Source organism: Chlamydotis macqueenii, chromosome Z, assembly GCF_036417535.1.
Source record: "Chlamydotis macqueenii isolate bChlMac1 chromosome Z, bChlMac1.mat, whole genome shotgun sequence".
Lineage (NCBI taxonomy): Eukaryota > Metazoa > Chordata > Aves > Otidiformes > Otididae > Chlamydotis > Chlamydotis macqueenii.
This window is the reverse complement of record NC_141593.1, coordinates 10,141,506-10,166,762: the sequence shown is the minus strand read 5'-3', so window position 1 is coordinate 10,166,762 and position 25,257 is coordinate 10,141,506. Positions and strand designations below refer to the sequence as shown.

At 44.2% G+C, this 25,257-nt stretch overlaps 3 protein-coding genes across 6 annotated transcripts in view; 2 read left to right on the top strand and 1 right to left on the bottom strand.

Annotated features, from left to right (window-relative positions):
• Positions 1 to 9,566, top strand: part of CCBE1 (collagen and calcium binding EGF domains 1) — a 105,226-nt gene extending 95,660 nt beyond the window's left edge. Inside the window, exons 7-11 of one of the 2 annotated variants that reach the window (XM_086771237.1) lie at positions 1,479 to 1,599; positions 3,595 to 3,734; positions 3,827 to 3,862; positions 4,410 to 4,445; positions 5,536 to 9,566. In XM_086771237.1, the coding sequence (XP_086627363.1) occupies positions 1,479 to 1,599; positions 3,595 to 3,734; positions 3,827 to 3,862; positions 4,410 to 4,445; positions 5,536 to 5,769 (567 nt within the window). In that variant the 3' untranslated portion in view covers positions 5,770 to 9,566. Of the gene's footprint in view, positions 1 to 1,478; positions 1,600 to 3,594; positions 3,735 to 3,826; positions 3,873 to 4,409; positions 4,446 to 5,535 lie in introns of both variants that reach the window. The other variant, XM_086771238.1, reaches the window with a different exon arrangement.
• Positions 9,567 to 10,547: 981 nt separating this feature from the next.
• Positions 10,548 to 11,576, top strand: MRPL17 (mitochondrial ribosomal protein L17). The gene is made up of 3 exons (XM_086771322.1): positions 10,548 to 10,768; positions 10,866 to 10,934; positions 11,014 to 11,576. The coding sequence occupies exons 1-3, from the start codon at positions 10,595 to 10,597 to the stop codon at positions 11,284 to 11,286; spliced, it is 516 nt and encodes a 171-aa protein (XP_086627448.1). The 5' UTR covers positions 10,548 to 10,594; the 3' UTR covers positions 11,287 to 11,576.
• Positions 11,577 to 12,897: 1,321 nt separating this feature from the next.
• ARHGEF39 (Rho guanine nucleotide exchange factor 39) lies at positions 12,898 to 25,015 on the bottom strand. Of its 3 annotated transcripts, none has more exons than XM_086771028.1 (10): positions 24,743 to 25,015; positions 23,338 to 23,505; positions 22,673 to 22,767; positions 22,153 to 22,273; positions 21,000 to 21,118; positions 19,321 to 19,391; positions 18,387 to 18,515; positions 14,718 to 14,947; positions 13,685 to 13,773; positions 12,898 to 13,481 (listed from the first exon to the last, which is right to left on the bottom strand). In XM_086771028.1, exons 2-10 carry the CDS (start codon positions 23,482 to 23,484, stop codon positions 13,466 to 13,468), a joined length of 1,017 nt encoding a protein of 338 aa, XP_086627154.1. In that variant the 5' UTR covers positions 23,485 to 23,505; positions 24,743 to 25,015; the 3' UTR covers positions 12,898 to 13,465. The 3 variants fall into 3 exon arrangements, with proteins under 3 accessions (XP_086627154.1, XP_086627155.1, XP_010114363.2); XM_086771029.1 differs by having other exon boundaries at positions 23,338 to 23,497; positions 24,743 to 24,776; XM_010116061.2 differs by lacking the exon at positions 24,743 to 25,015 and having other exon boundaries at positions 23,338 to 23,521.
• Positions 25,016 to 25,257: the final 242 nt, after the last annotated feature.

Here is a 25,257-nt window from a genome sequence, read left to right as displayed (position 1 = left end):
GTATTTTATTTAATGCAGTTCTCCCATACAAATGGTGCAGAATCCAGCATCAAATTATTCAGTGAGCCAAATTAATTCGGGGAGAGACAAAGCTGACCCAGGGATCAATCTGCCCTGCTATTCCTGAAATAGCTCTTCAGTTCTCTTTGGCAGAGAAAAATTCCCAACTCTACATGCAGCCACTCACCATTAATAAACTTCTTTCCTTGCTGCAGACCAGCCTCCTGGCTTGTCATTTCCCCTCAGCTGTCTCTGGAGAGAATAAGTGTTTGCAGAATATTTATAAATATGTGTAAATATTAAATATATTCAATATGGGAAAATTAATGTTTAATGGATAATTAAACATCTGATATAATGAATAATGGCATTTTAAACCACAGCATGAAATTATTCTTACATTCTCACTTAGTTTAGCTTTGTGTCTCTATGCAGAGCAGACCCAGACCTGTCGGGTTAAACAGTATGGTTAAAGGACCAGATCCACAAAGGATCTGGGGCTCTCATTGAAACCTATGAAAAGTTAGAGGCTTGTGCAACAGTTGAGAACTTAAATATCTGAGCAAATGTTGTCCTGACAAAGGGCAGTAAATGAATAGAGGAAAATAAAAATAAGGAGAAAGAAGTTTCCTGAGGAGATCCAAGCAGTTATGAAACTTAAGTCTTCTACAACTTGTTGCTGTATATGTCCTGAATTTCTCCTACCTTCCATTCATATTGACTTGCAGTATTTCCATGGTGACTTGAAAGGTGAACAGCCTCACAGGAAACATCAGGTTTTCTACTGGGGTGCTGGTTCCGGGGAGAGGAAAGTACCAGACTGAGTAAATACCTTAAAATCAAATTATGTCATGTTTTTCATGTGGCATCTTTCAAGCCTGGGTGACTTCCTGGGTATATGATACTTGAAGTGTGGATCATCTCTAGTATCCCCTACCCAGAGCTCATGCTACGCACACACACACATGCACACACACAACCCCCCTCCCCATTTGTGTGTGGAAGACAAAGGAAGGTACGATTTCTGCAAAAACTGACTTGTCTCCATGGGTCACCCAAAACATCCCATAGAAAGACATTGTAGACTGTTACTCTCCATGACAATGTTTTCTTATCAGATTTCTGCAAGGTGGTCAGTCAGAAAGATGTACAGGTGAGAGTAAGAATCCTAGGGATCCTTCCAGCTGGCTCTAAGCTACTTCTGTAAGGAGGTTCCATCACAGGGTCAGTAAGGCAGTTTTCCTTGGGACCACAAAATATGGCAGGAGCTTCATGAAATCTTCATGTCCATACATGAAACGAATCAAGTTGGCCAGCTTAGGAGTAACTGCTGTCATAGGCTTCAGCAGAATCACATTTTTTTCTGATTATTTCAATGAAGTATTTAAATACGCTGTTTGTCCATATGAAAGCTTAACCACGAATGTAATTTATTCAGGTGAATGATGAAGACCTTACAGTGATTTTGGTTTTGGCAGGTTGCTTTGCTACCAAATAATGCTGCTGATCTTAGCAAGCAAATCACTGGTGAAAAAGTGCTTGCATCTAATGCATACATCCCTGGCCCCCCAGGCCAGCCTGGCCAACAAGGCCCTCCAGGTAAGATACAGACCAGAGGGATATGAATGTGCAATAGCGCCACGAATAAAAATTATAAACTTCAATATTTCAGCGTGATAGGATTTCATGTGTTTCCTATTTTGATTGTTATTATCATATTTGTGTTTGTGTTAAATTTAAAAAGAAAAACTTTCTAGTCATTATAGTCAGCCCCTGCCAACTGTCTAACATAATCCATTGTGTCTCCATGTGTTTCTTGGCGTGTGAGCTGTGTTTGTCCTTTATGTGTTAAATTTCTCCCTCTCCATGGGATATCTCACCTGCTTCAGTTGTCATTTCCTGTATTTTAACTCTGTCTTGAACCACTCTCCATTTCATTTCAGGAATACCTATTGCTTTAGCTCACTGTCATTACTAGAGCAGAAAATGTGCTTTCAGTTTGTGGGGGTTTGTGCCAACTGTTTTATTTTTCCTCATCTGGTTTTGCAAGGATTCATGTGTCGGGTTTATGTGTGTTCCAGATTCAAAGGAATCTGAAAAGAAAAGTAAAACTCCACTCACACCTTCTTTGCTAAGGTGTATGTTGAAACAATGAGAAAAGTAGAGAGTTCCTAAAGCTCTAACTTAAGCCAGACACCTTGCAACCTGCAACCAGTGAGGCTAAAAATTTTGCTGACTCTGTTGACTGCAGATCTAATTTTGGATTAGCAATAAATCCAAGGAATTTTGGCATTGTGCTGGGTTTCAGGAAAGACAGAGGACTCCTCGTTACAGAGGACTAACAGGATATTCCTGACGAGGTTTGATTTACTCCCTACTGAACTGCCCCACATTCATCCCCACTTTTTGCAGTCTTGCTTTAGTTTTTGAGTCTTTCTCTCGTTTTCTTGGAGGAAGAGTACCTTCAGCCTTCAGTATAACACAGGTGCAAGGACAATGTGGTTAGAGGTTCCGTGTCAGGCTGAACTGTACAGTGCCTTGCAATCCCTCTAACGCAGGCCTGCCTCCGCCTGCCCTCTCCCTGGGTTCCCCCTGGATGAGCTGTCCAAGGTCCTGTAGCCCTGGCTGAACTGTCCAAGGTCCTGTAGCCCTGGCCGTGCCACCCGAAAGCCAGCCCTGCTCACTGCCTGCCCCTCGCAACAGTGCGGCTGGGTCTCCAGGAGGAGTCCGAGAGGTTCATCACTGGACTTGATCTTACTCCTTTTGAAAATCCTAAATGTACATATTCTGTCCCACTGAACCCTTTTTTACTCTGCCTTTCATTTTCTATGCCTTTCTCATACCCTCAGAGTAAAGAAAAGTGCTTTCCTTTCTAATTATAAAGCAGTTCGGCTAGTGACACTTCAATGGTCTTTATTTTGTTTCAGATGTTTTGTTCAAACGTTGTTTCAGGTGCCTGATTTTCTGTTTTGGTTTTCATAGTGTTTCTCTTGAGCTAAACATATGCTTTGATGCTTGTGTGCTTCCTAAAAATTAACATTCTCCGCTGAATGCGCAGAAGCTGAAAAAGATATAAAGCAGAATTGAAAAACAGAGGGGTTTTTTTGTCTCTAAGACATTGGCTGCCATACGGGGCAAAAGAGAGGTGCAGCCCACCACTGAAAAGGGCTTGCTTCTGTGCCAGTCATGTAGATGCCTTTGACTCAACATTCCCATAAGTTTTCTGAGGATTTCTTTTTATAAGATGTTTCTCAGATGTGACTTGTTCTTTTCTTCTTTCTGTGAAAATGAGGCATTTCTGCTTTTCTTTTCATTCCTAGTCTGTATGCCTAACCACCTGGCAGAGGCAGTCTTGGCTTCTTTGTATACACAGGAATTTGTATTCACAAATTGTTTTGTGAAGATCTCTTGTAGTCACTCTAACAAGGAGTAATGTTGTCTCAGATGGCTGCTGTTTTGGTTGTGTTGTGGATTTGGGTGTGTTAAAGCAAGCAGTCCATTGGGTGGTTCAAAAAACATTCAGTCCCTGTTGCTTGGACTGACGAAGTGTCCTGAAGGCTTTCCCTGGCAGGTAACCTTTGCTGTCAATTGCAGGGGCTCCAGGACCAAAAGGGAGTCAAGGAGTTCCTGGGTCACCTGGACCTCCTGGACAGCCAGGCCCTCGTGGATCAATGGGACCTATGGGCCCATCTCCAGACATATCACATATTAAGCAGGGCAGACGGGGCCCTGTGGTTAGTATTCTCTCCTCCCATCACACATTGCACAATTGCTCTTAGTTTCACAACCTGTCATGTCCTTATGAACACTTTCTTTTCTCTTGCAGGGCCCACCAGGAGCCCCGGGGAGAGATGGTAGCAAGGTGAGGAGAGGTACTATTTTCCTTAACATGGGCACATGCACAGGTGAAGTGCAGGCTTGCTAGACAGACCATCTACACTTGCAGTGACACCCTTTTACCATCTCATTTCCTTTGCTAAGCTGAAAAAGTCCTGTTGTCCTATCCCTTCATGTCTTTCTTCTGCTATTTTTGTGCTTGCCATTCCTTAAGTCCTGCCAGGCTAGCTGTCAAGCAGCCTCTTTTCCTTTCTCTGAAGCTCTTTTGGCTTTTCCATGAAGAAGCATAGGTGATTTAAGTTAATTCATTAGACTGCTCTTTTGTGAATTTCTCCTGCTAACTGCTTGTTACTGCCTAGGAGAAATATCAGAAGTGCCCAACTCTGCTCCCACCAGAATCATTGGCAATTTCCTTGCATTCCTCCTTCACTTTCTTTTATTTTTCCAAGCAAGCGTAAGCTGATGATTTTTGATCTGGGGACAGTAAATATGGGAGCTTGCAGAGGCAAACTGTGATTTTTTTTCTGTTTCCTTTAGTCTCAGCAAACTAACTGAGGTGGTATTGATTACAGGGCGAGCGAGGCGCACCAGGACCAAAGGGGATACCTGTAAGTATTGCTCACAGAAGGAATTTCCACAGCAGAGTGAGGGTGACTACTAACAACAGGTCAGCCAAAAGTGAAAAAAAAAGCTCTCCTGTATCAAGAGCACAGATACTTTACATACACAGAAAATGTTACGGGAAGGAAAGGCATTACCTGTTTTCATCCAAGTATTTTTGCCTACACACCTCCTCCCTTGCTGAGTGTGACACTGAACGCAGTAAGTGCACCTCTGCCCTGCAACAGCGGTGAGACATCCTCAGGAGGCAGTAGCATGAGATCCCATGCAGAGTGTTAGCACAGTTCAGCCACCACTCCTAATGGGAGTCAGACCCCTGGAACTTTTCAAATCCTGCTTCTTGCCTCTTTCTGGGATTTGGCAAGCTATAGGCTTTGAGCAAGTCATCAGGAGGAGGATGAGCATTTACCATCTCTATTCAGGTGAAATTGTTCAAAAATTTCTTTCTCACAGTGTTTTCTCATTGGTGGAATGGATTTTTGTGAGTGTGTCCAGCAGGGTGTCCTCAGTATTATACGCTGTACTTTACTGTGTGAAGTCAGATAAAAAGAAATTATCATTTTCTAAAATCAGATAAAACCAGATGGATATTCTCTGCATTGTAATTACCAAGATATTTAGTAAATTATGGACAGCAGCGAGGCTACCATATTGAAAAGATACCTTCCAAACACCCGCATTCTCGAGAAAAAAATTTAAATAAACAATAATTATTAATTGATTAGTCATTCTAAGAATGTAATTTCTAGCAGTTTAATAAGAAGAAACGCAATGAACCAAAATTTATCACCTGTATTCCCGTGAGGTGTCAAGATATTCTTAGGAGGCAGATATCGCAAAGGAATTGTTAAGTAACAAAAGAGCCGAGCATCTTGTAAATGTAGGCTCTGTCAGCAAAAACACAGCCCTCCTTTTGAAAACTTTCATGAGCAGGTTGATTCAAAAAGAAACTATTAACTTTTGGCAAGTGAAGCAGTATTTTACCAAGTTATGCCTGCAAGAGTAATTATAGCAACCTGTTTGAAAACCATAGGAGCAAAATGCATTATTATTAATGACTGTGCCTTGTGACTGCAGGGCCCACCAGGTTCGTTTGATTTCCTATTGCTGATGATGGCAGACATCAGAAACGACATCGCTGAGCTGCAAGAGAGAGTGTTTGGACACAGGACTCATTCATCAACAGAGGAGTTTCCATTACCTCAGGAATTTACGAACTATCATGACACAGTAGATTTTGGATCTGGAGAAGACTACAAACCACGGGCAGCACCCAGAGACTCCAAGATACAGAAGGCAGCCCATCCTTAGCTATGCCTACTGAAAAATAGAGCCCCTTTAGAGTTGTTCAATATAAAAATGCACTGACAATGTAAAAAAAAAGTAGATATATATATATATTATTTCCCAGTTTTTTTCTCTGCTTTTCTCCAATCATGCTGCCTGTACTGTAGCTTTCCCAGTTCACGGTAGCCTCCTTGCAGTAATTCCATACCATCAAGCCTGCACTATGCGTTGTACTTAGACTGCCAAGCAAACCTTCTCAGTATATAATACAATTAAGGCACGCTCTAGCAAACGGCACAGACCATAGTATTTCATCTGCCTGCCTTGCATTCTATGTCCAAATTACCCACTATCCAAATTTTGCCAGGGGCAGGGAAGTAGCTGAACGTCATTCCTGAATTTCATCAATAACGAACACCTTGGTCCACAGTTATTTTATACATGTAGATATATCACTGAACTCAAGTCTCCACCTACTGTTGCCAGGCTTAGGAGAGCATGAAAAGTGGATCCCTGTTTCACAGCAGAGGCCAGATGTAAGTGAAATGTCTCCTATTACGCCCCACCATGGCAGGAAAATGCAGAAAAAAATATGGTGAAGCAGTGATACAAGGGCACTGCTTCTTGATTTGGAAATTATTTGGCTTTGTGTTGCTAGAGTGTCATTCAAAGAGTGGAAAAGATGTGTTTGTCCCGCACTAACGCTACTTTTCCCTTACCATTCTCCCACTGCTCACTGTGAAGGCCAGTTCCCTTCCTCAACAGATTCATGCTGGATACATTGCACAAAGATGAACAAGAGAATAGGGGATATATAAAGCAGGAAAATCAAGCCTAAGTGAATCAAATAGACTTACTGGCAACCACTAAATCAACCTCAGCCTTGCAGCAAGAGTCGGATTGTGACCTCCTGTAGGTGCATGTCTTCCTTGGTGAAATGCTGAAGTCCAAGTGAAATCGAGACCAGAGAGAGGCCTCATGTTTGCAAAGAGCTTCCGTCTGTTTCGTTCCTCTGCTGCGTGACAGAGACCTAAAAGGCATTCGCGGAACTGGAACACAGAGTTACAGTGTATTTGGTTGGCTATATGAAGAGCATGAATAGGTGCAGGACTGCACGTGACAGAACATTTCAAATGGTACGGGGATGGCTAAGGTGAGGTACTGCACATGGGATCCTATTTTTGTGATGGGGATGAAAGGGGTTTTTTTAACACTGGAAAATTGGATGCACAAGTTAGACCATACCTCACGGATGATGCATGTTACCATTTCTTTTGGATTACCGGAGCTGCTGAGGACTTTGCCGTGCTTCGAAGATAAAGGAGTATATTAAGCACAAAGCTTCAATGTTGTATCTGTGTAGCTGCTATTTCTACAGTATGTTTAGTGCTGGGTTATGCCCATGTTACAAATGCAAAGAAAAACTTTTTTTTTGGCCATGTTTTTCAGGGCTTGCATGTTCTAACAGACTAAACACAGGTAAAAATATAAACAGGCCTTTTTCAGATAACCTGTAAATGTTTTATTCCCTTCTGTATTCTCTGGGCCAACAGACAGTTGGTTTAATCCCTGCACCACCAGTACAGGTCATGTTGTGTAAACAGTTGGCAGTCTAGACCTTTCATATCTGTGGTATATTATCTTAAGAGGATGTGTTCATTCCGGTAATTATTTCCCAACTCCTCGCTATCACTACGCCACAAGCAAGGGCATTTGCATTAAGAACATTAACACCCGGTACTCCTCTTGCTGTTACATGTATATCAAGATTTACAAAGCAATGACCAAGTCACTGGGATAGCTTAGAAAAAAAATGAGAGTGCTCTCGCCCTGTGGTCTTTGGGCTTCTCCTCTGGGAGGAGCTCTCCCAGCAGCTCCAGATCCAAGCAGTCCTGTGAACCAGGTAATAAGGAAATGAATGAGACTTATGGAAGGAACTTGTGGCCAAAAGAGGGATGGTCTTATATGCAGCAGGCTGAAAGAAACCTCTAATACAGCATGAACTGAGGCATTTATGACTTTTTTTTTTTTAATTTCAAGCAGGCAACTAGGTATAAATAACATTGTTCATGAATATGCCATATTAAGTAAATTTGTAAAATGTCAAATGTTATGTTTGTAACTCTCACAAGTTATGCAACTCTTGCATATGTTTACCACCACACCCCATCACCTGCTGGATCAGGTTGATTCCCGCTATAGAATTAATAGCTGCAGGTTTTTTGACCATCAGATACTGAGTTAGATGAGTCACTTCCTACATACAAACTAAATTTTATCACCCCTGCCCACGAGAAGATGCATTCTAAAAAAGGCACTTATTTTAGTTCTAAGCTCTGCTGTTCCAAATATAGGCAAATACTAAATGAGAAGTTCCTAAGGTTTGACCATCAAATTCAGGGTTAGGTGACAACCTAACCAGGGGATTAGGAATCCAGGGAAGGGAATTTCTGAGACTGGACCAGAAAAACAGATAAAATACATGCCTCTGCAAGTACAGAAAGCTGTCCTGCAGACTCATGAGCATAAAATACGGCACACGTTCATGTACCTTTCTGAATGGAAACCTCAATAACTTCCCTTTCTGGAGTCTGTATCATTGGTTTTCACAGCCTAGAGCTGGGTTTTCCAACAAGATGTGCTTACTCCATAACAAAGATAAAGGAAAACGCTCCTTGGGTTTGTCCTTGTGCTTCAGCCTCCTCCTTCCAGACTCCCTGCCCCAAAGCTGTTGGCCGAGTCCCAGCAGCAGGGAGGGGACACTATGCTGAAGATAAGTCCACCCAACAGGACTCGGTAATTCCTCCGGCAGGGAGAGCTCCTGTGAGCACAGCTGCCTGGGAAGGTTCAGCCTTCAGTCTGCATCTGGCCAAGATCTTTGCATAGACCTTTCTCATTTTATTTCTGATTAATGGTATGATAACTTTCATAACACACTGTAGCAGAAACATTTCATTAAGATTTCTGGTTAAACATACACACTCAGACAGAAATGTGACATTTTCTTCAGCATAGCCAAAGTTTTATAAAGCCAGAATGATTTCCAATTTTAAGTTGGTTACTGAGGAGCCAAGGAAGTCATTACCTTATAAATTATTTATTACTCTGTGGCCCCCAAAATAACGACCCCCCCAAGAATCCAAAATAAGAATCTAGAAACATCTACACTCATGCCTAGTTTCAATACTGGGCTTCTGCACATGACAACTTTTTTCATATAAATACTATGTATAATTTTATTAGAAATAAATATTATTTTGATGTTAAGACATCAAGTTATAAGCAGAAGGATAATAAAGAGTTTGTTATTTTATTAATATTAGAAATATATTTAATGGAAACATTTGCAAGAGTGTGTAGTGATGGGAAAATGCTGATTGTTAATGGAATTAACAAAATTGTAAAGCTTGGAAAATGTTTTTTTTCAACACTGTGTCAAGTACATACAGGTATAGTCTTTCTCACAAAGCTGGAATACAGACACAGATTACTTCCTATATAGTCAGGCTAAATCAAGAAAAGGAGAAGAAAATTGATTGTAAATGGCATTAAGGTACTGCCTGAAGTCATTGTTGGCATCACAGCTTGAGTAACCTTCCTAGAAGTATTTCAGAGTTAATACGCTAAGCCTCAGAGAAGCAACAAAAGATGGGGATGGGGTCCAAGGATTTGTTATTTTCACATTCAGATCCGTATGTCTGTTCCTGTTACACATTCCAATAACTATACTGTTCACTTTATTTATATATGAAATACTAAAATGTGTATAAAATGATTGTGATTTTATGATGTATTCATAACAACAAAGATATTTTTTCTTATGCTGTTGGTAGCTTCTTTTGTTACACATCCTTTCTGTGAAATACAGAAAAGTTGGCTGTAAGAGACAAGTCACAGGAAACCTCCTTATGCTGCCTTTCAGCACTTTTCTGCACACTGCCAGGAGGACTATGGGGACATGAGCTCTTGCAGAACAGGGTGGGTTTCTGTTTTTGTGGGAATACGGCAGACATCCACCTCCACTATTAGGATGGCGGCTCCAGCACCTCCTGAGGGTTACGTGAGGCTGGGTCCAGCGGCCCTACCCCGTGCTGCCGTCCCACGCAGCTTCCGTGGAGCCTGCGGATACAATGTGGGGGTCCGAGGCTCCGATAGCATCTTGACACTGGTACTGGGGAAAAAAAGAGGGAATAAGGTAAAGCTTCGTCTTCCCTCGGCGGCTGCCTGAGCTGCTCCTCGTGAGGGCCGTGTCCCCACACCCCGCCCCAGCTGCACTGAGGGGGTGCAGGGAGGCCGGCCACTCTCCTTCCTCTCCTCAGAGCCCACTCTGCCCGGCCGCCCTTCACAACCTCGCCCCGGAGGCGCCCCGATGCCGCAAAGACAGCAGCAAGGCTGTTACACGGCCGAGCTGGCTGCGGCGAGCCAAGGCCCCACCGCGGCGGGAGATGGCGGCCGGCCCCGCCAGGGTACGGAACTACAGCTCCCAGCATGCCGCGCGGCTCATCCTCGCCCGAGGTGTCCAGCGGAAGAGCGCGGACTCCTTTGCGCCTGCGCACTGCTGTGTGGAGAGCAGGCCTCCCGCGGGAGGCCAGGGGCTTGCTTGTCATTTTCTGCCGGGCTGGGCCCGGCTTCCCTGCTCCATTCAGACTTCTCAGTACGCGGCTCCAGGCATCACTTCCCGCTGACCACAGCGGCGGCCCGCTGACTCGCTGTATGCGGCAGCTACGGGTCGTGCCGACGGCGTAGTGGCGAACTACAATTCCCGGCGTGCTGCGCGGCAGCGCGGGGTGTGGCGGGAGGTGCCTCCCACGGTGCCCCGCGGCGGCGGCTGGGGCGCGAGGTCGGCGGGATGCGGCTGTCGGTGGCGGCCGCCATCTCCCACGGGCGGGTGCACCGGCGGTTGGGGCTGGGCCCGCGCTCCCGCCTCGACTTGCTGCGCAACCTGGTGACGGCGCTGGTGCGGCATGAGCGCATCGAGGCGCCCTGGGCGCGGGCCGACGAAATGCGGGGTTACGCGGAGCGGGTGAGCAGACGGGCCGGATCAGGCCCGGGGGGTGCGGGGGAGGTGCATGGCGGGTGGCCGAGGGTCCCAAACGGCTCTGCCTCCTTCTTCCCCGCAGCTTATCGAGTACGCCAAGCTGGGGGACACCAATGAGCGTGCCATGCGCATGGCAGATTTCTGGCTGACGGTAAGTACACCTGTCCACCCGCAAATCCTTCCTTGCCCGCCGCAGCCACGGTGCTGGAGCTGAGCGTGCCACCCCACAGGAGAAGGATCTCATCCACAAGCTCTTCAAGGTGCTGGCACCCCGGTTCCAGCCCCACCCCGGCAGCTACACCCGCCTGCTGCAGATCCCCAACCGAGACAGCCTTGACCGTGCCAAGATGGCAGTCATTGAGCTCAAAGGGAACCCCTTCCCACCGCTCATCCGCCCGCGCCGTGACACCGAGAAGACACTGCTCAACCAGCTCCTGAAGGGCTACCGGGAGGATATGCAGCGGGCAGCAGCCTCACAGGCCCCCGAGGGCACCCCTGTCTAGGCATCCCCCTCTGCCCCAAGGGAGGCCCCGTGCATGCACAGACATGGGGCCTGATGTGAGCTGCCTGTGCACCAGCCAGCTTATTGCTGTCCTGGAGCACAGGAATGGAAGATGTCCCAGGTAGTCCGCAGATTGATTACTAACCTTGAATTGCCATGATGGAGGCACAAAATCAAGGCTTACTTGGTTCTTCCTGTGCTTTGAATAGAGACTCAGCAAGAGAAGGAAGTCAAGCTGGGAGCCCTAATGGTTGATATTCTCTATGTAAATAAACTCTGTTCAGAAAGTGAGCTTGCTGCTATTTGGATTATATTCCTATGCATATGAGTTAGTAACTTATTCCAGCAAAGACTGGATTTGTTACAGCTTCTGGTCTTACAGCCTTACTCTGTGGGGGCAGTGTCCCCACATCACTGTGGAGTGATGTTAAAAAACTTAAAATTTGGTAATTCTCTCTTCCGGACACTTACCTTACACAATACAACTTCTGTTTTAATGTATTACTGTGAGAGATGTGTGGTAGCATTCAAGGAAGAAGAAAAAAACAGTCAAACTACTAAAAAGTCAGTGTTCAGACAGACCTTAATCTTTTTGTTTCTAATGACCTTGAAATTGCTCTCTTTGCAGTTGGCCTAGCATCTTGTTCAAACAGATGTTTTCCCCCTCGATAGAAGACCAAACTGCTTTTGCTGCAGAGCTTCCACATTATGAAAAGTCAGTGTTAAGGCTTTAATGCCAAATTCTCAAGAATACCACCTTACTTTATTTTTTCCTTAAATTGGTCTTTCGTCCTGGTAAACTGAACCCTACCACATTACCAGTGATTGATGACCCAGAGTGCCAACTGTAGCCCTCTGTGGAGATTTTTCTCTGTGCTTCAGGAGCAGAGGTGCTGCCCAAGCTTTTCACAGCAGCATTTCCAAGTGGTAAGGCTACTGCATACCTTGAAGGCAAAGGCAAGTGCTGCTTCATCTCCATAATCTCTTAGGATTCAGATTAGAAATGTGAATGCTGTTCGGTAGGCCTAAGTCTATGTTACCTACCAGTTTACTTTGGATAGTTCATCAGATTAGCTTTTCTATGGGATCAATGAAAAACTGAGATGTAGGATTTGAACCACTGAATCATTTTCCCATGATCTGCCTACCTGTCACGTTCTTAGAGGAGGAGGGACAATTCTATTTTGGTGGAAAACTCAAAAGATACAAATGATAAAAATATGTCAAGGGAGGAGGAGGACTGTGGCTCTGTAGCAGTAGTGGAAAATGCACTGTTATGCAAACATCCAAAACATCCCTTTTGATCAAAAGAGCCAGAAGTAGACATACATGTAGATAAATAAATGTGAAAAAACTGATTTAGAAAGACAATTTGATAAAGACATTTAATGAGAGAAAACAAGTCAGGCCCTCTTCCGCTTGTCCTTAATAACCTGAGGGGAAAAAGTGTAGAAAAGCTGGAAGATCTGTCTGCAGCCCTCAACATAAGAAAGACATGGATCTGTTGGAGCGAGTCCAGAGGAGGCCACAAGACAGTCAGAGGGCTGGAGCACCTCTTCTGTGAGGACAGGCTGAGAGAGTTGGGGCTGTTCAGCCTGGAGAAGAGGAGGCACCTTTCAGTGCCTAAAGGGGGCTGGTAAGAATGGGAACAAGCTTAGCAGGGCCTGTAGCAGTAGGACAAGGGGTAATGGTTTTAAACTAAAAGAGGGTAGATTCAGATTAGATAGAAGGAAGACATTTTTTACAATGAGGGTGCTAAAACACCGGCACAGGTTGCCCAGAGAGGTGGTGGATGCCCCATCCCTGGAACCATTCAAGGCCAGGCTGGACGGGGCTCTGAGCAACCTGATCTGGTTGGAGATGTCCCTGCTCCTTGCAGGGGGTTGGACTGGATGGGCTTTGAAGGTCCCTTCCAACCCAAACCATTCTGTGATTCTATGAAGTTGTGTAAAGGTCTTGATACATATTTTTATATACAAATCCTTAGTGTGCATACCTATTTTTTTGCGATATCCATATTAAGATTAGGACAGATGACAAAGCATTCATAATCTCACAACCATGGTGTGTAGTCCCTCTAAATGCAATTCTACTTCTATGTGTAGAACATTTCCTAAGATTGTGTGGGCTTCTACCAAGAGGGGCGGTTGTCCTGCCAGTCTGTCTTGTACGCAGGCGGGTCAGGCTTTCAGCTGCCTGTAGAGGAACAGAAAGGGGAAGTTCACTCGTAGTACATGAAATCTGTTCTTACTCTGCTTACATCGTGGTTGCTATAGTCAGGTCTTCTCTGTCAGCCTTATAACCATGTGATACATGCAAATATACAGGCTTATATGATTATTTTTTTTGTTCTGCCCCCTTCCCTCAGCCCCTTCTGCCTCTGGAAAATAGATGCCTACCTGACTGCAGCTGTGAGGCTCTGATACCAGTCATTAATATCTTGTTGGTCGCTGGACATCAACAACAGTGTCTTGTGCGGAAAGGAAAGCTGAAAGGCAAACAGGATCTGGTGCCGCTGCATGGCGTTCCTTGCCAAGGCAGCAACTCTGATGAAAGGAGAGCCAACACCACTGAACTCAACTCAGCCCTGTACGCAGATTTCCAGAATCTTCTTTCCGAGATTAAGAAAAACCTTAGCATTGGTACTGTGAGAAGCCAGAAGCTGGACAGTACAGAACAAGTGCCAGTCTTGTCTGTTCCTACCAGCTGCAGATGACAGCTCACTTTTTGACTTAGTAGCATGTGTTTCAAAGCAGGCAATTGCAGTTCTCAGCAGCCCTTCATCCAGTTTTCTCCCGTACTCCAAGCTGCCCCTAGGCGTCCTTCCACTACCACCATCGACAGATCACAGCTTGCCCAAAGAGCCTTCCTTGTCATAGCTCACAAAGAACGAGCTCACATGGCCACCAGGTGCTGCAGCCTAGGAAGACCTGAACTTGAAACCCCTACCTAAGGCATCAGTCCCAGTCAGAGACCTTGCAGCCCCCAGGGAGTTAGATGCACAAGCATTATCTGTTGTGATAATACCGACACCTTTTTGCATTCTCTGTTGTCAGAGTTTTCTATAAGCTTGGTGTGCAGTCAGTGTAATGCTATGTATTCATTGTCACATGACTGTAGGGCTGTCCCCTCAGACATGTGGCTCCGACGAGGGCATGTCAAAGTCTTGTCAGACCCTCCTCACCTGAGCTAAGTGAAGCAACCTGCTGTTTGCAACCTGCACCCCAGAGTGCTCAGGAGGGCCCACACCACGAAGGGAGAAGTACCTACAGCACCTCAGAGAAGGGCTGCCCTAACTCAGACTGGTGCATTTTATTTACCCTTGGCACCACTCTCATCGCCTCAGTCCTGCTGCTGCCAAGACAGCTAGAGACCTGATTTACAAGTTTGACCTGACTGATGCTTCCGCCAGGCAGAAGCAGGAATACTTACACTGAGGAGCCCGCCCTGGCTCTGCGTGTGGCCGAACACTTTATCCACTACGCACTGGTGAAGTGGGTAAACAGCCTGGCACGCCAGTTTGTTCGAGTTCAGCGGGTGCAGTGGGTGGCAGGGTTTTGTTGCAATAAAGATATCAGAAAAGAGGAAGAACATCCTGCGCTTCAGTTCTTCTCCCTTTGAAGGCACCACCAAAAGCCAGCCTTCCCGGATATACCAGCGCCCTACACATGCAAGGGAAAAAGACAGTTTTCAGGTCATCACTAGCCAAAAAAAAAAAAAAGGGAATATAGTGAGCTACCCCAGTAGGGTACCAGGTTCTATATCATTTCCAGCCACTAGAAGGCACCAAGTATCAACTGGGGACAGCACTGATAGCACCCGTGCAGAAGCTGTAAATCAGCCCAAAACTTCTAGTATATGAGGAGCAGACTGAAGTTGTTATAAGTCTACTATGTTAATTAAGAGGCAATTATTATATACAAGTCTGTTTAAAGAGACCAGAACAAAAGCATGGTTTGAAAATGGTATGTATGTCTTTTAAGTTAACATAAGCCTTTGGAAAACATACCATGAACTATCTTAAATTGTGTTGTCCAATTGTTTGTCACTAGCAGTGAAACAGAATTTAGCCAAAGCTTTGAACAGATATCATTTTTCCCATTTTGTTTGCTTGATGATGCCAATTAAGAAAAAAATTGTTTCACAGGTCATCTAACTATATACAGACCTCCACTCGTTAACAGATTACAGGATGCAGATTACTGCTGTAATGCAAAGACAGCAAAGGGGGTACAAAACAGCAGATTAAAAGGAAGGTCTGAATACGCAACCGTATCAACCTTCACTTACAGAATAGGGTCCAGTATCATCAACCCATGAAATGAACTGCAATAAAATAAGAGGCAGAGAAATCACCAGGAAAAAAATAAAAAAAATTTGATAAACCTAGCTGTAAGCAGCAATTTAAAAAAAGAAGACATCTACCCTACATGGAATAATTAAAGCAGTGCTTCTAACTAGAAGGATTATTGTGTAAGGCAGCCACCAACTCATGGGAATTATGAAGGCACTTGCTAGTAAGGTTATTTATAAAAATTCAAAGCCATAATAAGGTATTACCATATTGCATAATAAGATATCTGGGAAACAACTGCCAGAGAATTTCAGCCACTGTTTTTTGTGCCTTAGCTTCTGTCTGAAATAGAAGTACTTTTTAGAAAACAATATAAATTTGGGTTTAATTATGGATTGTATCTTTCTTAGTATGCTACACTCACAAAACTTAGAGGCAAGTGAATTCCTGTTTAGCTTTCTCCACAGGAACCACTCTTCTTATCTACGTAAGAAACTGAGAAAGAGAAAGGTGAGGTGTGGGAATCAGTCCAAGTTTAAAAAACAAATGGAAGGAAGGTGCCAGCAGCATGGGACTGGACTGGGAACTGTTTCCCTCAGGCTCCCTGGCATGCAATTTGAGCTGGACTGTGCTGGAAGTCTTGGGATACAGACACATGTTCAGGATTCCCAGGGGCATGTGATTTAGGAAATTCTTGTAAAAGAAGGGCAAGAAAATATCCCTATGGAAACTAGGGCTGAAAGAACAGTGTGCTGTGTTAAGGAGGCAGTTCTGGCTAAGATGGTATTTGCCCGAGGCAGCAAGAAAAGCAGGGTCTCTCTTCATTGGGAGTATCTCATCCCAGAAACACTGCCAAATGTGAGATACCTAGCTCCAAAGCTACCCTTTTTCTCTGAATATATAGCATCATGTTTTCTCACCTCTTCCCTTCTAGTAGTAGGACGCAATCTTGGCCGAAAACTAGCAAGTTGCAGCTGCCTATTTTACTCCAGGTAATGGAAAATATGACCACCACAATTCTCTGTCCTAGATAATGGAAAGGTATCTATAGACCCTCAAGATTTGTCCTACCACATGTCTCAGAATATTTAGACAAAAAAGAAAAAAAAAAAGGTAGACCCTATGCTTTTTCAAACACTGGCCATTTCTGGTCTAGCTATACTGTTTTAGGGGGCAGGAGGGTGGTTTGGCATGAGGTTATCTTATTAGTTCTGTCATTCAAAATAACTGCTTCATTTTTTTTACTGCCTCAATGTGTCCAGGCACTCCCACACATGCTCATGCTCAGTATAAACAGAGCACACCTGTGTTAGCTTCCTTTCAACTAACATCACCAAAAGGATTCTAAGAATGGGAAAGAGAATTGTAAATTAATCTGCCCAATGACCAACCCTCTTCAAAAATTATAACCTCTGATAAATAACATGCTCGTTCTGACTAGCACAGAGTTAATTTTCTTCATAGTAGCTGGTATAAGGTTATGTTTTGGAACTGTTCTGAAAACAGTGTTGACAATACAGAGATGCTTTATTTACTGCTGAGCGGTGCTTACACAGCATCAAGGTCTTCTCTGCTTCTCACACCATCCCAGCCAGTGAATAGGCTGGGAGTGCACAAGAAGCTGGGAGTGGACACAGCTGGGACACCTGACCCTACCTGACCAAAGGGATATTCCGTACCATAAGACATCACGCTCAGCAATAAAAGCTGAGGAAAGAAGGAAGGGGGCAACATTGCAGGGTGATGACGTTTATCTTCCCAAGTAACTGTTACGCATGATAGAGCCCTGCTTTCCCAGAGATAGCTCTAAACACGCGCCTGAGGCTGGGAAGTAGTGAATGAATTCCTTATTTTGATTTGCTTGCACCACAGGGCTTTTGTTTACCTGTTAAACCGTTTTTATCTCAACGTGTAAGTTTTCTTACTTTTACCCTTTGATTCTCTCTCCCACCCTACTAAAGGGTGTTTTCTCCACCGAGAAATCCACTTGTATGAATTACTACCACATTCACAAGTACCTGGAGGTGTGTCTTAGAGGCCCTTACACACAGTGACTTTAATGCTCCCCTCCAGCTGCAGCACTCTTTCTAGATCACCTCTGCAACAGCAGTCTTTAGTGAGGGCATGTGAAGGCCCAAGTGGCCATTTTGTAACTGTTAGGCTGGACATATTTCTCACAATATTCCATACGTAGCTTGGAGTGTGCTCTGGGCACGGAGAGCACCCAGTCACACAAGAGGTCCTAAAGAAACCTGCTACCAAATTAGATGATCTTACATGCCAGTGACTGTGACTTTATGTATCTCAGCTAGCAACACAAATAGTCTGATTTCTGGCACAGTTTAACGCTGCAGATAAAAGAAGATTCTTCATATATAGGGTGTGAACCTACAAGGTCCATGAAGCTTGTAGCTTAAGGTAAAAACCAACACAGTCCTTGGGCTCTTGACACTCAAACCTATAGAGTAGGGAGAACTACTTATGCTCTTCCAAAATGATTTAGTGTCTTCCTCTCATTCTCACCCAGGACTTACACTCCTGACCTCCTTGGGTGCCTGTGACTAGCTTTCTGATTACGTGTGATCAGCTCCTCCTGTCTGAATGTCAGGCAATTAAGCTGCTGCCTATCCTTACTAAAAAAAAAGTGCCTGGATTACTTACTAGTTACACACATTCACCACCTATTTATGATATTTGGCCCAGAAAGGGAACACTGGTTAATACAAGTTAAGTTAGATACAAAGGCAAGCATATGTCCAGTTATCTCAGCTTGGTAGGAGGAAAACAGAACTGTCAGTAAGACCCACCCGGAGTAAACACCTGGGTCTTCTGTCCTTTGAGCAGTTTCTGAACTCGAAGTAGCTGCAATGTGTTGTCTCGCTTACGAATGATGTCTTGGACCCACCGAGATACCTCAGAAACAGATTTTACAGCCTCTGAAATTATAGCAGCATATTCTGAAGTTATCACAAATGAGTATGTATTACACCTTAACTATCTTGCTGTAGAAAGATAAGATGCAATTAAGAAGAACATCGTTTAAACCAAGTATCAACAACAGATTTATTCAGTAATTTCGGCAGGAGATTGGACTAGGTGACCTCCAGAGGCCTCTCTCCAACCAATACTTTTGCGGTTCTAGAAAATGTTTATTTGCCAATGAAATGTCAGACAGAGGAATAATTTCCTGGATTTGGAAGCAAAAACAGGAGAAATGCCCCACAGGTTGTGTTAACTGCTAGTAAACATGGCATGAAGGACATGAATTATCTTAGAAAACTGAGGCATATGACCAATAGTCATAGAATGGTTTGGGTTGGAAGGAACATTTAGAGATCACCTAGTTCCAACCCCGCATTGTGGGGAACAAAACCATTTTCACTAGATCAGGTTCCTCAAAGCCCAGTCCAGCCTGACCTTGAACATTTCCAGGGATGGGGCATCCACAACTTCTCTGGGCAACCTGTTCCAGTGTCTCATCACCCTCATTGTAAAAAATAGAGCTGCCATTTCTCTAACCTAACCCCTAGGCCACTTTTCCAGTCAGTTATTCTACAGTTTTATTCCAAATGTGTTCTCAGGGACATCTTGATCAAGACGATCAAGGGAAGGGAAATAGTAATGCACTGGAACCCTAGAGAGAAGATGATTTTTCTTCCTGTGGAAGTAGATGGAAGACAAGAATCCAAGTATTATTAGCAAGGAGGCTAACACTCATCAAAGAGTCAAGTGGAATCATACTTGCAAGTTTCTGGTACTCAGCACTGTCTGGGCTGGTGTTCTCCAGCAGGTCTCTGAGGAAATGCTTGTACCTAAGAGACAGAGAGCAGGTTTGTTTCACAAAAAGACACCAGGAATAGCAGCACCTCCTATTAGTGACAGAATGCTGAACAACAGTCCACCAGGAGATGGAGTACACACCTCTAAGTCTAAGCAAGCAGCTTTTGGTCACAATTTTTCAGTCACATTCATTTTGGCTTCAAATTTATCAACTAAATTAACCCAAGTATTTTATACATTTGCAAGCTTTTGGAATTTCCTGGGGATCTGACAAAAATTAACCTCACACATTATTTAAGTTCATGAGACACTCTTAGCATTCACATAAAAATGCCTTCAGTAACAGATAACTTTCTCTTTGAACTACTCAGTTTTTTTAATGTCTGAATGGTAGCATTCATACTGTATGTTTCCTGCCCACACAATAAAATAAAGGCATTTCTATAACAACTAGGAGCTGCCTTTTTCTTCTTTCCTCTCCAGTCTTTACAGGAAAGGATCAGATTTCAGCAAATGCTTTCTCCCAGTGAAGTCAAAGTATTTTCAGTCTGAAATTACAGAAGAAATATCGCATTGAACAGATTCATGAAATGGCAAAAGTCATATGACCTGCGGTATATGTAACAGTTATGAAGAAACTTGAACATGAAAGAGCTGATGAATGAAAAAAAAATTAGACCTTCTGTTAAAAAGCCACCACTTTTCCAAACACACTGCTATTTTACAAATTTAAAGGAACGATCCAAAGAATTACAGTAAAAAGAAAGCTTGCATTTGTATCTGCCAAGCTGATTAAAAATGTTACATAAAGCTACCTGAAAGACTGTGGTATGCTTATCCTCAGTTATTTTCAAAGATAAAAGGCTCTCAGTCTCTCAAATCTGCTTTAGTATGGATAAGACCATGGTTGAAGCGCAGCTACTTTGATCTATAGCAGCAGCAACTGGGTTCTCAGCAAAGTACTTGTGTTCTGTATTACCTATGTACCCTCCCCCTAAAAAGGGCAGCCCTTGAGTGCATGCAGCACTCGCTTCGTGCAGTCAGCCTGCCTCTTCAAAGGCCAGATGATGCCTCAACTGGTGAGTGCAGCAATCCAGACTGGATCTGTCCAGGCTCAGACAATTGCAATAGGCACAAAATCTGAGGAAAGCATATGGTCCTGATAACCGGGGAGGAGAGAAAAGCTCCCCAGAATTCATTACTCTCCAATCTCTCCAAAAGCAACCATCTATACGAGAGGAGAGTCACAATGCTCCAGATCAGTAACCCGCACAAAAGCCGAGTGAGACCATGGCTGGCAGAGAGCACCACTTCTGCAGCACTTCAGGCAGCTTGCTTTTGTTCAAGGCCTAACTTCAGTAGCTTACTGAGGTGACAGAAAGCCTCTACTTCAATTCTACCCAAGAGCTAAATGAAGGGCTTAGGAGCCAGGCCGAAACACAGCTACCTCTCTGCACCATCCCCCATCCATGTATGCTGATTCCACTTTACAGACACATCTTCAGGTCTGTTTCATCGCTATTTATATGCCCCAATTTTGAGACACATTACAGAACTTTATCTTCCATAACCAAGACATTGTTATGCTCCTTTTTTTCTTTTCATATTAATACCCTGAAGACTCAAAATTGCTTACTTACTGGTGCAACCTCTGCAGGGGCAAGGGAAGCAGGTCCTCTAGCTTCCTCCCTTGAAACTGATGTCGTGTCTCCTGGAGTTTCTTAAATCGTCGGAATGACTTATTTTTTGTCAATTGCTCCTGTGTGCAGCAGAAAAGGCGTATAGCTTTAAGACTACAGAAATAAATATGTGCTCTAGTCTGCAACAGAGCTTGGAACTCTTAAAAAACCCTCTTAAACTTCAGAGTTTAGTCCTAAACACAAGCATCAACAGCTTCTTTTGTGGCTGCGGGCAAGCCATTCCCTTTCTCATGATGATAATTTCCAGTGGGTAATGGAAGTGATAGCCCCTCTTCATACATGCACAGCAGTATAAAGCTAGTATACTCAGCCAATGGAAATAAAGAAAAAGGGAAGGTTGACTCAGATAGGAAAACACCTCTGGTTTTTGCTGGTGACTGCAAGACAAAGCAATGCAGCCCAACATTTCCATCACCTCAGGGCACACATCCAAGATGGCTTTTTCTCTTGGGATATCAAGAGTGTGAATACATGCATGCAAACAGAACCAAGTGGAAACGTCCCAGAACATCCTGCAGCTGGGAACAGGTATGAGCAAAAACTGAAAGTTGGGTGGTTTGAATTCCAGATGCAACTTTCAGGAATTTGAAATAAAAATATATCCTTCTGAAATTTCTTGGAAGACAGGTTGTACTTGGAGAGGTAAGCGGGAAGGAAAAATTTTTATTCTACAAAAAACTGTGAAGGAAAAAGAAATGCCACTGCTAGGATACAGTTAGTGGTAGTGAGAAAGACTAGGAGACTTGATAATCCTAGAAAGGGATCACTGTCCCCTAGTGTCTCCACTGCAAACTCTCCAGGCTTGCCAGCCAAGGAGGAGTGGGAGTAGATACAGAATTCTGTTTGAGAAAGCTGCACTCAGTGTATGCACATACATACACAAACACCCAAAACAAGCTTCAATTTTTGAAGCTCTAAATAAGTAGAGAGGTTTTCACTATTGTATTGTGTAAGAAAGATTGAGAAAGTAGCAGCCCAGAAAAAGGAAGAAAACGAATCACTACAGAAACAGAAGAAAAAGGGAAGGATATAGCTGTGTCACAGAATGGAGAAAGAGAGGGAAGAAAGAACATGAAGAATAAAGATTATTTACCTTCAAGGTTTTATTTGCCAGCTCCAAATTCTCAGCATAGTGGCCATAAAGCTCCAGATTCTGACAGAAGTTTTCCAGTCCTGGTCCCAAGTTTCCTCTTTCCAGGTGAAGTGACAGAACCCTATGCACAAGGGGGAAAGGTAGCTCATGGGGGGTGCATTACTGATGGCATTTCACAGCTCCCTCTGGTTCACTCCGACCTTCTTCGTCAGTCTCCACCTCACATCCAGCTGCTGTGCCGAATACATGCTTGATGGTCACAGAGTAAGCTACGGAAAACATCCCTTAAAAATACCACAGAGCAAACTTATTGGGTTTAAGCCACTCTCCAGAGAGCAAATGGGGATCTGGATATGTGGATACAGATCAGCAGTCTCCTGGGTACACCTGCAAGTACCACCAAGGCTGGCAGTGCTAGAACTGAATGCCTCTTTTACAAGGTGTTAGCTTTATTTCCTGAAATCTCAATACAGGGTCCTCTTCATGTAACTACAGGAATTGCATCAATCTGTTTACTTACTGGCTGGCTGAATATATGGATTCCAGGGGTCCAAATATGGTTTCCAATACAGCAGGTTTCAGCGTCCCTTTGGCTTTTAAAATTGTCACAAAGAACTAAGTAGGAAAAAGAGAATTTCAAACACGTAAAATTCAGAGGTCACTGAAAGGTTATCCTTGGCACACAGCAGAAGCAAGAAGTTGCTGCCTGCACTGTCTTGAGCTCAAAAGGATATCAGATATTGTGAATGTCTACCTGAGATACCTGTCATCAGATGTAAGCCTTCTTGGTAACTAACCATAACTGTAAACACATGGAACAGCACTACAGCATTGACAGTCTATTTCAGTACTACCAGATGCATGTCTTTTTCACCACCTTCTTCATAATCCATCTTCATCTTGTCTGTGCCTCTACGTTTCATACATCTCAAGAAAAATGTAACGATTTATGTCTGGGTATGGACAAAAGCCAAGGGGCCAAAACCATGGGCTATCGGATATTACAGAGAAGGTAAAAGAAAAAGAACAACAAATCCTTTCAGCCCCAGCAGTGTAACAAGCTGGGATTTGTCCCATGCAGTAGGGATGTATCAAAGTGTCCCTTTGGACCCTTCCCCATGACAACAGAAATAAGTATGTGCTACCTGAAGGTACCCATATGTCAGAAGAGGTTGAAATACTCACTGTGACCACCAAATCCAGCTGCTCAAGGTATTTGTGCTCGGTTTCCAGCAGCTCCTTGGCTGTCCGGCTGCGCTTTCTCTCCCAGCGAGCTCTCTGCTCTTCCACAGTGTTTGCTCCAGCCATAAATGGCAGGGACGAGTCACTCATGGTAGTCTCAGGGCTGATGTACTGAAAGATAATGAATCTTGGAGAGTCAAGGGAGATAGATGCACAACAAAAAAATAACCAATGCCACAAGGTAGGATTCTGAACTACGAACTCTATGCTTAGCTATAAAAAAAGGGAAGTCAATGGTCAGTGACCGTTACTGTTTCCTTCTGCATTCCTACCCACGGGCACAGGAGCCCTGCATTAACCAGAGGAACAGCGTTAGAAAGACCAGACCATGAAAGCAAGAGCAGTACATTATGATATGTCTGTAAGCACATCTCAAGTGTACAATCCCACCCACAAATTGCTGCTTCCTGTGCTTTGCCCCATTCTTCATGCACAATTCTCAGTAAACTCAAGGATGTTAGTGGGTGAAAAAGGTACTGTGGGCAGAAGTAGAAAACAGCCATAAGATTTGTCTTGGTGGGGAAAAAGGGAGAGAGAGGGAGAGAAAGGGCACGCTCTTGCTTTTTTCCCCACAGTGCTTCCCAAGAAGCAAGTGGTTTGCATTGTCATTCTCTAGCAGTAGTTTGTGGTTTCAGAGATGAGAAAGACCGAGCAACTACTGTGAATCACACTATCCATTTATTAACCTGGTTCGCTGCTGCTCTTCTCTTCTGCAAATGCATCATGGTTTTGTTATAGAGGAAAACACTACCTTTTATCACCCTCTCTAGAGAAAGAGGCATGCATTAGCAGAGCACTGTTTAAATATTGCTCTGCCTCTTGATCAAAAGGCAGTGCAGGCTGTTGCACACTTGCCATGGTATGAAGTCTGCAGTTTCCATGAAAGCTGAGCTACCCTGACAAAACTTCCGGCTCCTATATGTACAAGCTATACTAATACAGAAAGATGTGTCATCGTAGAGAAGGGAATTTGTCAAACACAGTCTTCCAGAGATATTTCAGATATGTGAATCCATGTCTGAAACAAAAATGTCACATCAAATGAGTACAAATACTCATTTAATAAGTTTGCAAAAGTCAGAGAGCTGAGGGACACGAGCAGTATTTTATAGTAGCAGGAGCTTCTCTAGAGGTTTATCCTTATATTCGCTCATGATAAAACCACAAGGTTAGCCTAGGCCAGGTCTTGGTCAAACAGGGCAGACCAAGCAGTCCGGCAGATGGAGAGCGAGCACTGCAGGGAATACCATGCAAGAGCTTCGCATTAACATGAAATTGCAAAGTACTCACCAATGCTAAATGCTACCATTCTACCATTACTACTAAAATGCTACCATTCACACCGCACCTTTAGCCAGCGTAGGTTGCAGTCATGATTTTCACTTGCAGCCCATTTTCCTTTAAAAAAAGACAAAAAGACAAAAAAGTTACAGCAGGTTTGACCATTTCTCACTCATGTGAAGCGCTGCAAACCGTCTCATTATTCCAGACTATATTGCATTTTAACTGTCCCAAATGTGTAGGGTGAGAGTTGTCTGGACCCCATGGGCAGACTAGAAGACATTTCATCCAGAAGACTCCCTTTATTCCGGCAGCCACTCCTGATGTGTCTCGGAAGCGTTAACAGCTCCAAGGGGCCGCGCAGGTCCCACCTCTGCGGACGGCGGCTGCCGTGGGAGACCCCCGCAGGAGGGCTCAGCCCCGGCGGCCTCAGGGCGGCTCTTACCTGCTCCCCCTCCCCAGCCTGCTGCCGGCCTTTAAACCGCCTGGCCACCGCAGCAGAGCAGCCTTCCACCCCAGGGGCGGCTGGGTGCTGTTGCGGGGTGTCCCACCCCACGCGAGGCCCCGGCCCCGGCCCCGGCC